This window comes from Lissotriton helveticus, chromosome 7, assembly GCF_964261635.1.
Source record: "Lissotriton helveticus chromosome 7, aLisHel1.1, whole genome shotgun sequence".
Taxonomy (NCBI): Eukaryota; Metazoa; Chordata; class Amphibia; order Caudata; family Salamandridae; genus Lissotriton; species Lissotriton helveticus.
In genome coordinates, this window is record NC_136068.1 from 1,659,152,181 (window position 1) to 1,659,166,588 (window position 14,408).

At 42.6% G+C, this 14,408-nt stretch overlaps 1 protein-coding gene across 7 annotated transcripts in view; it reads left to right on the forward strand.

The window, feature by feature from the left end:
* The window catches only part of LOC144770644 (B-cell receptor CD22-like), a 681,379-nt gene that overhangs the window by 446,467 nt on the left and 220,504 nt on the right, over positions 1 to 14,408 (forward strand). For 6 of the 7 annotated variants that reach the window (XM_078655344.1, XM_078655346.1, XM_078655342.1 and 3 more), the window contains one exon: positions 10,189 to 10,446. The exons of the other annotated variant lie outside the window; for it this stretch is intronic. In XM_078655344.1, coding sequence (XP_078511470.1) covers positions 10,189 to 10,446 — 258 coding nt within the window. The remainder of the gene's footprint in view (positions 1 to 10,188; positions 10,447 to 14,408) is intronic. 7 annotated transcript variants of the gene reach the window in all.

Here is a 14,408-nt window from a genome sequence, read left to right on the forward strand (position 1 = left end):
ACTGTTGAAAAATGCGCACTAGGCATCTGGACCAGGATAACTAAATGTGCATCCAGACAGGGCATGCGCAGTGGGCATGTAGTATCAGTTGACAAAGATTCAATATAAAAGAGCTAACAGACTAGCTACAGTGAGGAAAATGCTTTGACCGCGTTATTTCCGTAAGTGTACAAGATCAGGTATTCTCCTGCTCATCCATGCAGAAATGATATCTATCGCCTATTATTGTTTAGACCCATTCAAATCTGTGGTGAGAAATGCTCTATTTTGCTACCAATATCTTGGAGTTGTTGAATGAGGGTTAGGCTTGCTTTTCACACCATCAACATACTGAAAGATTTTATGAGTGCCCTTTTAGAACTATGAAGAGCTACTAAGCCCATACATTTTCCAAATATTCATGTGTAGAAAAATATGCTGAGCCCCGCCTCTCCCCTAGGAAGAAGTGGGTCTTGGCAGTTGAATTTCGGGTTGGTGTTTGTGCTAAACTACTTCCAAAGGCCAGTGTGGAATATTAGGCCTTATTGTTTAATAAAACCTATTAAAGAATGCTATTATTGAAGAAAAACTAAGCTGCGTGATAAAATAAATACCTTTTTTAACCGTGCTGAACAAATTAAAGCATGTTATCATTAAGGGAAAAACACTGCCCTACATTTTGTTTTTTTTAATATTAGGTCCCGGTAGATCAGATTCCACCGCACACAGCACCTTGGCATGACTGGACACGGGGCTCTCACTGACCCACTTGAAGGAATTCCTACAGAGCTCCCAAATTGCCATAATATAAAGCGATCTTGACATGAAGTATTGGAGTGCTTTACAGAAGCACCAGAACCATTACACAAGTACACTATCATTTTTCATAGGCAAAGGGTTGATTCATTTATTTGCCCAAAATCACAAGATGTGGAGCCCACGATGGTGCTCGAACATGTTTCCCCAGTTACAAAGTCAGCACAATATACAGCGTTTAATATTTATAAACTACATATAAAGGAAAAACAAAATAGTTGATAAAAGTAATGGATTTTTTAATTTAATTAAAAATATAAAACCATCTTATCATTCTGGAAAAATAAAAATGAGATTCCTGAACAAAGTTTTATTCTAATAAGCAACATTTACACCCCAGTTCCAAAGTACACAATGAAGCTGGGATACAAGCAAAAAAATAAATAGATCCTGTAAATAGCAAATAAAATTTGTTAAAAGGAGTCCTTCTTCCACACAAATAACGAAACAAACAGAAAATCCTAAGCAGAGCCAGAACCCGGGAGAACCTGGCCACCGGTTCAGTGGGAGCGGCTATAGTCACGAGCTAGCCTTAGTCGCTGTGGAATGCATGTGGGGCCCGGTGGAGTATGAGGGCAGACTGTGCTTTGTTTTTTGTCAGTTTGCTTTGAACTCAGAGAGAGGTATGTGTCCGCTGTGCGCCTGATTTATTTATTGACCCAAAGTGAATCCCCAGGTACACATAAATGGGAGAGGTAGCTAATGTCACTTCTGTCTGCCCCCAAGGGGAAGCCTGAAGGAGTTAGCCGGCTATGCAATGGAACAAACCTCCAGACAGCTCAGGCCCAATGCCTTGAACTCAACAATCATTTTCCTCCAAATTACTTTTTTACTGCAATTCTCATTATTTCAAATGGAGCTGGCAAACTACGCCGCCCGGGCTTAATGTATTGAGATATCGGGTTAACCTTTTCGCGGGAATGGTAAACGTCTTGTGGTTTTTGACTGTCCAGATTACAAATCACGCCCTAGGGCTTTGTTAATGGTTCATAGTGAACATCGTGTTTACACTGAAGTATCGCAAACATACGCGGCAGAGCTTTTTCCAGAAATATTTCACTTAATTGCATTAGCAGCCCCGCCCCAGCCTTCTGCTTTCCTCTTGTTCCGCTCCTCATGCAGTTCTTGCGCAGCCATCTCAGACTGCTGACAAGGGACTGCAGCATGCACACCGGGTGACATACCTCATACGCCAAGACGCAGTCTCAAGCCTGGCAGATGACAACGCGCCAGCCTGCACCGCCTCCTAATTGGAACAAGCCAGCTTCAATGACCAGAGGCGTCGAGGGGCCATCGCACTCTGTGTGAAAAGGAAGCGTGGATGGCCAACAAAATAAATCACTTGGGGAAATTGCCTCCGCTGAAACAAGCCCCCAGAGGCGGGACAGTTGCAAGAAATGGACCAACAGAATGCCAGCATTTCATATTGGCAGGAAGAAAAACCAATGGCAATGGGTGGGTTTGCCAGAGCCCATAGATAAGGATACAAAAGGTCGATCAGGCTCGACCTAAAAATGATTTATCCTAAATACAGTGATGTGTCGGACCACAATACTAATGCAGTTAGATATTCTCTAGACTCAGACTAAGACGGAAAGAATGATTCTGACCTTGATTGAAGTTTCACAATTTACAAAAGAAAATAAAGATAACCAAGCCAACGCCAAATTTTTGACACTGTTGGGGAGTCTATATTTATACTGTTTGAATGGGATGCCGACTGTTGAGGCAGCCTCACCCTAACCATAGACTGTTCTTTTTGCTTCAAAGTCCTGAAGAAGACCTGTGTTGATGGTATATACAAACACATAACATCTTTGGGTCGAAACCTCGACGATAATTACAGGTGCTTGTTCTATCTTAAGTTTATACTATGGATCTTCCCTTTTTCTCTGCCTCTACTGCTCAGCTAGTGAGAGTGAAATGTTGGCATGGATGGTGATGTCACTGGAATGCTAGGATTGCTGTGAGGTTGAGTGTCAGTTGGATCCTGGGCTGAGTAGCAGAGAGGCTACTCCTGGTGGGGCTATATTTACATCTTTACTGGAAAACCTTATCTAACACCAAAGATTAATAAATGTCTTCATCTGTAACCTAACCAAGTCCACTGGAACTCCTTACCTATGACACAACAGTTCTCCTTACCTATGTTGAGCAGACTATACATCCAAGCAAAATACGATTCCAGCTCCAACACATATGTTTTCTATGGATACCATATTGATTCATGTATGTATTGCATGTTAATCTGTGTAATGTCTAGTATCTAATCTATCACAGTCTTGATACATTTTCAGTTTTTATTTTTATTGGTTTATTGGTTTATGTATGTGTTGCATGGCAGTCCTGTGTGTTCCCTTGATATGTTATTATTTTCATTGTTTCCCAATATATGATTAACAATGTACTGTTTCTAAATTTCAAGCCTGTTTGGTGCTGTGTTTTTAATTTGGTAAAATCTAACACCTGTACAATTTATTTGTCATATTCCTAGTGATAGAGTATACTAAATATGTTTTGTATAAGAAATGGTATACCCCCTACAGAACCGATTGTTGTTACCTACCACTAGATGTCCCAGGTTCTGCGCAATACGGGGTAACCCCATTAGTCCTAATGGCAAGCCCACTAGTAGCATTTTATTTACAGAATCTGGGACACACTGTGCACTTTACCAGGGACTTACCTGTAAATCAAATATGCCGATCGTGAATAACCAATCATTGTCATAATTTAATACAGAGCTCATATGCACTTTAACACTGATCAGCAGTGGCAAAGTGCCCAGAATCCTATAGCCAACGAAAAAAGGTTCAGAAAAATAGGAGTCAAAATTCAAAACGTTTGGGGCTAATCCTGTCAAAGGGCCGGGTCTAGCAACAATAGATTACCTTGGGTGACAGTCGGAAGTCACATTTGCCCCCTAAAGAGTCATGACAACCCAGATCCCAGTACCCCTCCACCTATATTAGATTGAACATCAAAATGAAGGAGTAGAATCACCTAAAATGAAGCAGGCCGCTTGACATTGTCAAAGGTCATAATATCAATATATAAAGCAAGCCTATTGACTTTTTCTAGAGTTACGGCATTAAAAGACCAACAATCCATAATATAAACATCCATTATTTCACTGTACTCATTAACCATATTTAAATGCAGTCATTATTGTCAAAAACCACTATTAGCAATATATTGATAATAGAGCGTTCAAAATTAACATACCATGTCTTTCTTTGACACATTTAGGCCAGGTAAACTGCAGCCATAGAACCAGCCACTAGATGTCTTTGATTTCCCAGGTTGTAGAGCACAATCTCTAGCCAGAGCACTTGTAAAATCATGGACTTGTCCAAGAGCATGTCTCATCAGACCTAGGATTAGGGTTACTTGGTAATTCACTTCTGGGAGCGGCTGTTGCACCTATTGCAGTCTCCACAACATCTATTGATAGTGCCCTTCCTTTCCAGGGGGCATCACAAAGCCAAAATTATCATTGTCTCCAGGTCCTATAGGGCATTTTGGGGCGCTACAAACACAGAGCGTGCATATTAAATGAGCGAGTTCGACCACTCCATTTTCTTCCGTGACCTTGCTGCATATCTTTTTCCATTTACTTTTAATCCTGGTGTCTGTGCCCACTAGACTCCTGAGTGCTTCTTGGGCTGGGGACAGCCCGGGGAACCCACTCATGCTGCCCCAGCTGAAGGCTGTGTTTTCATTGCTTCTCTGGGGGGCACCCCACCCACCCCCCAGACACCGGCACAGGGAGTGGGGGCTAGCCCATCATCACTGGGAGGGGGGATAACAGTGCTCCCCTTCAATTGTTGGTTTTGGGAGCCCATGAGTTGAGTCCCAGGCCCCATTTACAGTGTTTTCTGGATTAGGTGATGGGGTCCCAGACCCATAGAGTGTGAGAAAGGGGCTCCCACACACACCCCATCCCTGGAAAAAAATAATACAATCTTGCACTGGACATGGAGAGACCCACTGGTCCTGGGTTCAGCTGTAGGCAGAGTCCTTAGTCCTTGTAGGCTTCGAGGGTGGTCCAGCTCTTCGTGCTGTAGCCACCATCCATTTCCAGTGTCCAAATCTCTGTGTCCCCCTTATGCAAGAGTTTTTAAATGAGTGGAAAGGTCTAGATTCCAGGCACCCCATGCTAATCATGGGGTGCTACATCACCTTCCATCTCTATTCCAACCCTACTTACAGCATACTGGACAATCCAAATGGGTGCCATCAAGAGGTTTTGCTCCCCATCACTTCCTTCTCAGGAACTAAGTGAAGGGGTGTTAATTTCTCCTTTTGTGTGGAGAGGCCTTTGTTCTGTCTGCTGGAAAGCAGAGTAATTAACTTGCACCAACAGAGTGGGGGGCGACATACAAGGCAACTTTTGGGGTACTCTACCCCTTGTACTCCAACCACATTTGGGGACTCAATCCCCATCCACCAATGAACCAGGAGGTGTGGCTGCCGACTGAAGCTTCCAGGGGGCAGGGTTTCCATTGAGCATGCTAAAAAGTGCATTGGTTATCCGGCTGCATGGGCCACATGGAAGGCAACATCTGGAATACTCTTCCACCTTGGACTCCAACCACATCTGGGGACTCGATCAACCAACACATCAGGAAGCGCATTTGCTTAATGCAGCTTCCAGGGGCAGGTCCTTCCACTCCCATACTCAAAACCACCTTGGTTATCTTGATTGGCATGATACTCGAGGTCACACCCGGGCAAAGCCTGGGCCAAGGGCGGGCCTGTCCTGTGCCATCAGCATCAGGAGGAGTCTGGGCAGGGCCACTACCCTTGGCACCTGCCTCTGGTAAAGAAGCGCTTTAAGGTCACAAAGGGCAAACGGAAGGCTGTTAAATCTGCACCTAGATCTGGAAGGAGCCTAAGTTGGCCATGAGACACTCAACCGAGAACTGCACCTTAAAAGATATTGATAATCTGTTAGTGGAGGTGAGGATATGTTGAAAAGAGGTTAAAACAGTCTGGCCCACAAGGCACCAAACTTAAGAAAACCCATTTCTTCAAGGGTAAAGGGCACACACGAAGCTCCTCGAAGCCTAATCCTCAATCCGTTTTGGTTATAGACATTACAGCCAAGACAACCAGCCAAGATGCCTCCCAGCTGCCCAACTCTCCTTCTAGCCAATCTCCTCCGGGCAACAGCTCGTCAGTTGAAACTATTTGCCAAGTAAATTATGTAGCAATTACTTTCCCTCGCTGGCCAGTGCAACAAGGAGAACTTTCCACCCACAAGCAATGTCAAAGCTTTAGAAACCATATGCCCAGAGGATTCCGTATTGTCACCCTTTTGAGGCAATTAGAGCAGTGCACACAAAATATAAGCAAACCATATCCTCTACCAAACAGAGCTGGATCGACCAAAATTAGCTAACTTTGGTTGATGCCTTGAAATCCAAAGACTCCCAGACATTCTAGCATATATAATTGCCAATGGTTGCCCCAAAGCCCATAAACTTATAGAGTTCTTTGTGCAATCATAGCAGTGGGTAGATCACTTTACGTAGATATATACCCCAAGTAGATCAAGGGCAGTGGTGGATACACCAGCAATGCAGGACTGGACAGCCCAATTTGATTATAATCCTATCAATTTAACACTTGAGGATATAAACCTAAAGCCATTCAATCCCTGAAACCAGGGAAGGCACCTGGTCCAGATAAACTTCCAAGTGACTTTTACTGGTCAAAGCCAGCTATATTAGGACACTATATAAATGCTCCAACCAATGGAATTATGGCAGGAGGGAAAATTCCAGATTCAGACGTGGTGCTTGGGTAATTCCACAATTTAAAAAGATGATAGAACAGTCCCAAATAACAACCAGCCCATTAGCCAAACTGATAAAATACAGAAGGTGTTCTGCAGACAAATCCTTGATAAACCCCTCGACTTACTAAAGGGGATTTTTTTAAATACCTTCAAATCCATAGTTTTTTAGAGAGAAAAAAATCTCTTAAATACTAGTAAAATTAATGAATATGATGTTTTGGAATGTTGCAGAAAGAAAAAAAAAATTGGGGTAATATATCAGACAATGCTAAACCGAATTGAAGATAATGTAGAAGCGTTCGAAAACAAGTGGCAAAAAGAATTAGGAATGGAAAATGTTGACATATTTAGATCATTAGAATTGGCAAATTTGGTTTTGTGTAATGGCTCACTCAAAAGTCAACATTTTATGAGTATATTTGATTTGTATTACACCCCAGCGAAGTTACTGAAATGGAAAGCCAACAGAGGTACTAAATGTAACAGATGCGGTTATCTTGGTGCAGACTCAATTCATATGTTTTTTCAGTGCACCAGATTAGCTTAATTTATTGATGGTATACAGTTCTTTTTAAATAATATCTTGAGTAAATCATTGGTATTGTCTGCCGATCTAGTAATTTTTGGCATTCAATATGATCAAACTGTTATCAAAACAGATACTGAAGAAGGCTTTCTGTTTATTGCGATGTCGGTTTTCAGATACTGTATAACTTCTCACTGGTTAGATGCAGATCCCCCCACGTTTTATCAATGTCAAACCAAATTATTAAATATCTATCAACTGGAGAAAGCAATATACAATTTAAAGAGAAAGTATTTGGCCAAAAGCTTTGGGCACCTATTTGTAACTGGATATAATATGCTTATTGCCATGATTGTTTCTGTTTTGTGGATATTCATCTATTTGTATTTTTTTTCCCCTTTTGAACTGGTTGTTTGTTTTAACTACTTGCTGTCATAAAACTCAATAAATAAATAATTTAAAAAAAAGATAAACCCCTCGACTGGATTGATGATACTAGCATATAATACCCTGTCAAGGCTGGGTTTCAGTTAAGGGGGGAGTACAGTAGATCCAATTTTCAGACTCAGTCTGCTAGTCACAAACTACCTCAGGTTCTCTAGGGACTATCTGTACATGGTTTTCATGGACCTCAGGGCAGCTTTCCATTTAGACCAAGGTAGCAACTGTGGTCCACCCTTGCCCTAATGGGAATTCATTCTGTTTTATTAGATGTTCCCATTAGCTTGCACAAGACCAATTTTGCCAAGGCAGGAAAGGGCAAGGTGGCGAGCTGACTAATCAACTACTAGTTGAGCAAGGGTTGTGTTCGCACACCAACCCTATTTTGTTTATATGTGAATGGTATGGTTGACCATCCTAACTCCTGCGTCTGCGATGTCCCTAGATTGGGTGGATGTTCTATCCCAGCACTGCTATTTCGAGAGGATAGTGGGATACCCTTTTGCTATCTTGTAAACCTTCTGAGCTTCAAAAACTGCTCAACAGATTTGCTGACTTTTGTGATCTTTGAGGCTTAAAAGTGAACACCACAAAAATCAAAATGATGGGATTTCGACCCTCCATAGAACATTTAGAGGTAGGTTTTTAATGAATGGGTAAATCCGACATATTATTGAATATTTTGATTATTTGTGAGATAGTCGACAAAACCTGCAAATGAACTCTCACATTCACAAATGCGAACGGATTCTGCTTCGCAGTGCATCAGCAAAAACAAAGAGATATAAAGCAATTACTCCCAAATCAGTCTTTTCAGCCACCAAATTGTACTGGGCAAAGGCCCAGGCTACAGCCCTGTCTGGAACAGAAATCTGGAGGGCAGACACTACCAGTGGCCTGACTGTTAAAGAAAAAGGTTTTAGTCTACCCCACAGTACCCCCCATGTTACCGTTAATCATTGATACTGGGCTAAAAAGGATGGGGGAAGTTGCATCCCTGAAGCTCCTGCTTTACTGGGTTAAGTTGTAGGCTACCTGAGTTATTGCAATATAGACTTCTGGCTGAAGAACTAATGAGCTCTGGCATAGCACATCCCATTCCCTGGTTCTGTCATGGTAAATCTCTTTTTAATGAACTAGGTTTGTGTTTTTTAGAGTAACCTCTCAATCATTAACACAAAAAGGCTGCTTATTCAAACAGTCACACCAATGCTTCCCAATTGCAATGCCAAAATTCGGGGATTGGTAAGAGATTTCTTATCCATTTAACCTTCACCTGCTTCAGAACCTTATATGCATGTAGGTACTTTAGATGCTCAGTTGCTAGACCTTTGTATTCTTGTTCTCATTGTAACTCTTAACACGTTGAGATCCTCTTCAAATGTAATCATACTGTCTCTCATTTAAAAAATCTGCCAACGTTGGGCAGTTTGAGGCTTGAAGGCATTTATAGAGAAGTGGATTTTGCCAGATAGCGAAAGTTGCCTTGCTGCCATCCAGACTCTACTTTTTATTTTCCTTAGCGAATTTATTAATCTATTTTGAGCTCAGTCTCCCTGCAATCCAAAGGTTTGAATTCCCTCATTGATGACTTCGCTTTACCTGCCGGGAGGATTACCAAATAAATCCTTTTGGGAAAAGTAGCACCTGCCCCATGAAAATATTATAACGTCACAAGACTATGGCAGGAAATGCTTCATAAAAATCCGCATTGGCAAATCAAATTTGTACGACTTAAACATTTTTTATATATATCTAACCTTTGCTGCTTGAAGAGCAGTGCATTTTGGTTGTATGCCTGAGTGAGTGGGTGAGAGCAAGAATGTGATTATTGGTGCATGTATGGGTGACTACATGGATGGGCGAGTGGCAGTGCTAGACTGAGCAGTGAGTGAGAGTTGGGGTGTGTGGATGAATGGAGGAGTGGTTGCAAGGTTGAGTATGGAAGTTGCAGTGGAAGGGTAGAGCAGCCTCGTGCCCACAGCTGGACTGCAGCCACCCTCAAGCACCACGCTCTCACCTATCCATGCACTCTTAACATTACGTAGATGCATTCAGCCATGCACTCTCATCACAGTTTCATCAGTTTAGACTTTTCCCATCATCCATGCACTAACTCATTTATATACTTATTTACTCTTTAATCAGAACACTCACTTTCCCATGCATCTCCTCATCCATCCAACCCAATTTCGACTCATTCTCTCCTTCCTTCACTCTCTTTTCATCACAACAGACAGGGAAATCGCTAATTGGTGGGGAAGAGTTTTCTTTTGAAAAACGAGGATTGCTGGACGTTTCAATGCTTTTTTTCAGTTTGTATTTGTTTCAGCAGCACAGATTGACTTCCAATCTGCGGTGAAGCATAACAACCGAGGTGGCATTCATTGTACCAGTCCGTTTATTAGAATATTTTATTGCACCTCCGATTTGTCATTTTATAGGTCAATACAACAGCGTCAGACTTGCACGCTTGATGTGCTGCTTTGCTTGACTGTGATAACTTTGCAAGGGATTGTCTATGCAAAAAAACGTCCATTGACCGCTTGCAGGCTCAGAAATCCTCGGAACAGTTTGGATGTCTCTTTGGTCAAAGAACATAACGTTATATTCTGTTTTCTAGATGCTCCCAAAGAAATTCAAGTTATTGTGAGACCCAGCCCCGTTGAAGGAACTCCTCTGACATTAACATGCATGGTTAACAGTAGTAACCCTACTGTGACCAATTACACCTGGTACAAAGATGACCACCTGATGCACGAAAATTCATCTGAATTGCAATGGCAGGAAGTTACATCTGAGCACTCTGGGCTTTATCACTGCATGGCTCACAATAACCTTGGGAGTTCGCCCTCGGCACCTGTCAATGTCTCTGTGCATTGTGAGTATGTGTAATTAATATATTTAATATGTTTATAACATTTTGAGCGGTTTGTCTTTATTAACCCGTGTTGTCCTCACTTTCACTATCCTATTCACCTAGGTGGCCATATTATTAATTTCAGTCTTACTTTAGGTTTTGGATAAATCAGTGTGAAACCACAGAATTTGGAGGTTTTAAATGCATAACTTCTCAGTAATAAGTCAATATGTGATTATGCATATACATCTTTAATCGAGTTCTTGCAAACACATTTCCCAATAATATTAGCATGCTACTGAAAATATCAGCATATATAAATGTTATCACCTCTCCTAGGGATACTAGTATTCCTCACTACTCAACCCAGTTACAGAATTGACTTCAGCATTCAGCATCTCAAAAGAACAGCCGTGCCTTCATCAGTGCTTGCTCTTGGTAGACCAACGTAGTCTTGATTTACTAATACCCCATTGTAAAAAGCGTTCAGCAGTATCTAATAACATAAAGAAGGGAGAAAGGAAACATTGAGATACTACTAACGAGTGAAAAATGTGATCTTTTCACATCTGTGTGAGGCAGTTTTCCATGTGGTCTTTTCGTCCATATCACACAGTTGTTTTCTTGTTTTTGTTTACAACTTTATCAATGTTAGTGTCTTGAAAACGGGGTTGTCTTGGTTTGATTGTGGGAACGGCCTATGGTACCCCATATTTTCTATGGTCCGAGTCCTGAAACTGCTCATGGGTGGTGCATGCAGCAGATGACGTCAGGTTTAAATGAAACCCAGAAATGTCTGCAGGTTTCGGCCTCTATTGGTAGAATGCTTAACTTCCAGTTTATACTGTGGATGTATGGCCAGGGAACTGGTCCAACTAAAAATAGCCCCATACTTAGCTCATTTCTCAAACCCTTGAATTCCGACTGCATTATAAGATCTATTGCGTCATCACACTAAGATACACCCACAGTGATAACAAGTTGAAAACTTGCAGCGTGAGTCCCAGGCTTTTCCTAAGAACTGCCTGTGCTTCTGATCCCTTGTTCCGTTGTTTCACCTGCTGCATCTCTGTATGTGAGTGGAGCTTAAGTCTTGTTCTCGGAGAGGAGTGCTACCATGGTTACACAATAAAATATCCAGGTAACATTGCTGAGTAAATGCGTCAGTTACAGTAATATGTTATGAGTTTTGGAAAGATGACTTTTCACCTTTTCGGTATAAACAAAATGTGTGGATTCATTTATGCAGAGCTGTGTACAACTCAAAGCGCGAGGAAAAGTCGGAACAGACTGCAGATTTCCTGTGATCTCTTAGCAGACTGGGAAGTGCAGTTCCCAAGCCAGCTGCAGCCTTTATCAGTTCTCCTAAACTGAGGTCAATGGAAGGATTGAAGAAAGACTTGCGGTCAGACATCACTTGGCTGCACCAATGTGACTGATTTGGGTAAATCCATGTATTGGCCTAATTCCGTGATAGAGACTAGCGACAAGTGTTTCTGCCTACATGTGGCAATCTTCACTTTGAAACGTCATAACTGATGCTATAACAATTCTATTGAATTAGGCTATTTGCATAATCACACACAAAGAACAAGTTACTCGTTTTGGTGAATAATCATTTTCTTTCTGGACATTGTCAGCGCCCTCAAAAAAGGAACCCAAATACCATTTGTTCATACCAGTGTGCAGATCTCTAAACTGTGACCTTTTTAGATGGAAAAAGAGTCCATTCCACAAAATGGGGAGGTAGGATGATGGTAACAAATCTGGGGTTAGATAGAGTATCCACCAAAAAGCGAGATATTGAAGGTAAATAAATTGTTTTTCTAATGGGTGCTTCTAAGCTCCGATTCCTCAACTTCAGAACAAATACGGTAGTGGGTCTGTGGAGTGACTTTGAACATAAAACCCTGCAGGACTGAACAGCCAAAATGCCTTTCCATCAGGCCTGGCTGTCAGGGTAGTAGTGCTTTTTGAACAAAAATGTGCATTGATGCCTCTTGTAGGAGCCAGTCAAACATGCAGGACAGGCACTCAATGTGCCAGCACAATTCTAGCATCCATGGCACTGGCGGCGTGAGCCCTCAAACCCTCAAGGGGCTGCTTCTTGGCCAAAACATAGCAGCTCCTGATGCAGATGAATATCCACCTGGATTACTTCCTCTTATGTACTGGTTCTCTCGGCCCTTGAGAATTCTACAAAGAACTGATCATCCACTCAATGGTCTTAAGAAGCAATGATGCAAAAGCTCAGCACATTTTTGGGATCCAACCAATGGAGTCTCTCTTCCTCTTTTGAGGGGTGAGGTGGAGCAAAGAACATCAGTGTAGTAAATGGACTGACAGGAAAAGGTGTCACAAACTTTGGTAAAATGTCTGCTGTAGTCTGTAGCACCAATTTCTCATGAAAGAAGGTGCTGTAAGGCGGATGAACTGCAAGAGTTAAAGCTCACCCGTGCCATGAGCCAGAGTGATTGAGAGAAAGAAAACTGTTTTCAGAGTTGAGGGACATCTGTTTAAAGGTTTAAATGGGGTACACATAACAAAAGTGAGCACCAGTTGAAGGACTCGCTAGGGTATTATGAAAGACTTTGAGGGAAATGTGGACCAAACCTTTGAGAAAATGCATCACAACAAATGATTTATACAAGAACAGCTAGAACGGTAACTGCAAAACGGTTTAAAGGGCTTAAAGGTAACCTTTAAGAGTGCCTGCTGCAAGGCCTTGCTGGGTGGAAAAGAAAAAGTAATACATCTGATAGTTGCGGTCTGAATAGTGTCCACTCCAATCCCAAACTTGTGCCATTCTCTGGAATCAAAAGATTTTGTAGAGGGAATCCTGGCTGCCAAGATGAAATCCACTACTTTGGGAAATAGGCCGAATGCAGTTAGCGGCCTGCAATCAACATCCCCACATGGAGGTGTAAACTGCGAAGGCTCTGATGCAAGATCCTACCCTGCTGCGGCAACAGAAGATCCTCCTGAGGTGGAAACCCTGATCAGAGGACAGATGTTCATGCCCAGAAGTTCTGGGTGTCACACATTCCTGGCCCAATGCGGCGCTACAAGGAAGATTTTGGCCCGGTTGTTCCTCGTCTTCTTTAGAACGCGGGGCAGGAGAGGTAGTGGCAGGAAGGAATACACATTTCCAGTGCTTCACTCTATATGGAATGCGTCGCCAAAAAAAGACACTACATACTATCAGTGTTGGTGACGAGATCAAGACTGTGTTACACCTATTGTGGAAAGACACCCTGTACCATCTCCTGCCTTTCATGATCCTCTAAGCATCACCGGCTGAGTTTATCCATGCTGGTGTTTAAAAAACCCGCCAGGTGTGTACTGTAAAGGAGATGCCCAGGTGGTCCAGCCTGTGTCAGCGGTGCGGGCTGTTTGGCATAGGGGTCAGAACCCTACCCCACCCTGCTTATGACAATACCAGATGGCAGTGGTGTAGTCGGTGGGGCGTAAACCAGCCTCCCCTTGATGGAAGGCAGGAGCACATTCAACAGCAAGTAAATGCCCCTCAATTCCAGAAAACTGATGTGGAAGCATTTCTTCACAGAGACCAGAACCCTCTGATTGCTACCTCTGGCAGATGACCACTCCAGCTCGGAAGTAATGCATTCATCACCATCAGGTCTAGGTGGAGGTAGGGAGAAGGGTCTGCTGCTGGCTCACTTGTGGTTGATCTACAAACCCTGCAGAACATTTGCTGCCTCCTCTGAAACCCAGAGGGACTCTGACAGATTTATCTGGTGCTGGGCTCACTGCCACTTCAGATCACATGGCAAAGCCTGCGTTTGCCATATGGTTATGGCTGGGGAGCAGAATGCAGGAGAAAGTAAGCCTAGAAGCCTCAAAGTCATCCTCCTTGAAACCCAGGACACATAGACTGAAACATCGGAATCAAAGCCCCAATGTCCCGGTCTCATTCATCTGAAGGAAAGACCCAGAACAGCACTACATCCAGAATGAATCCA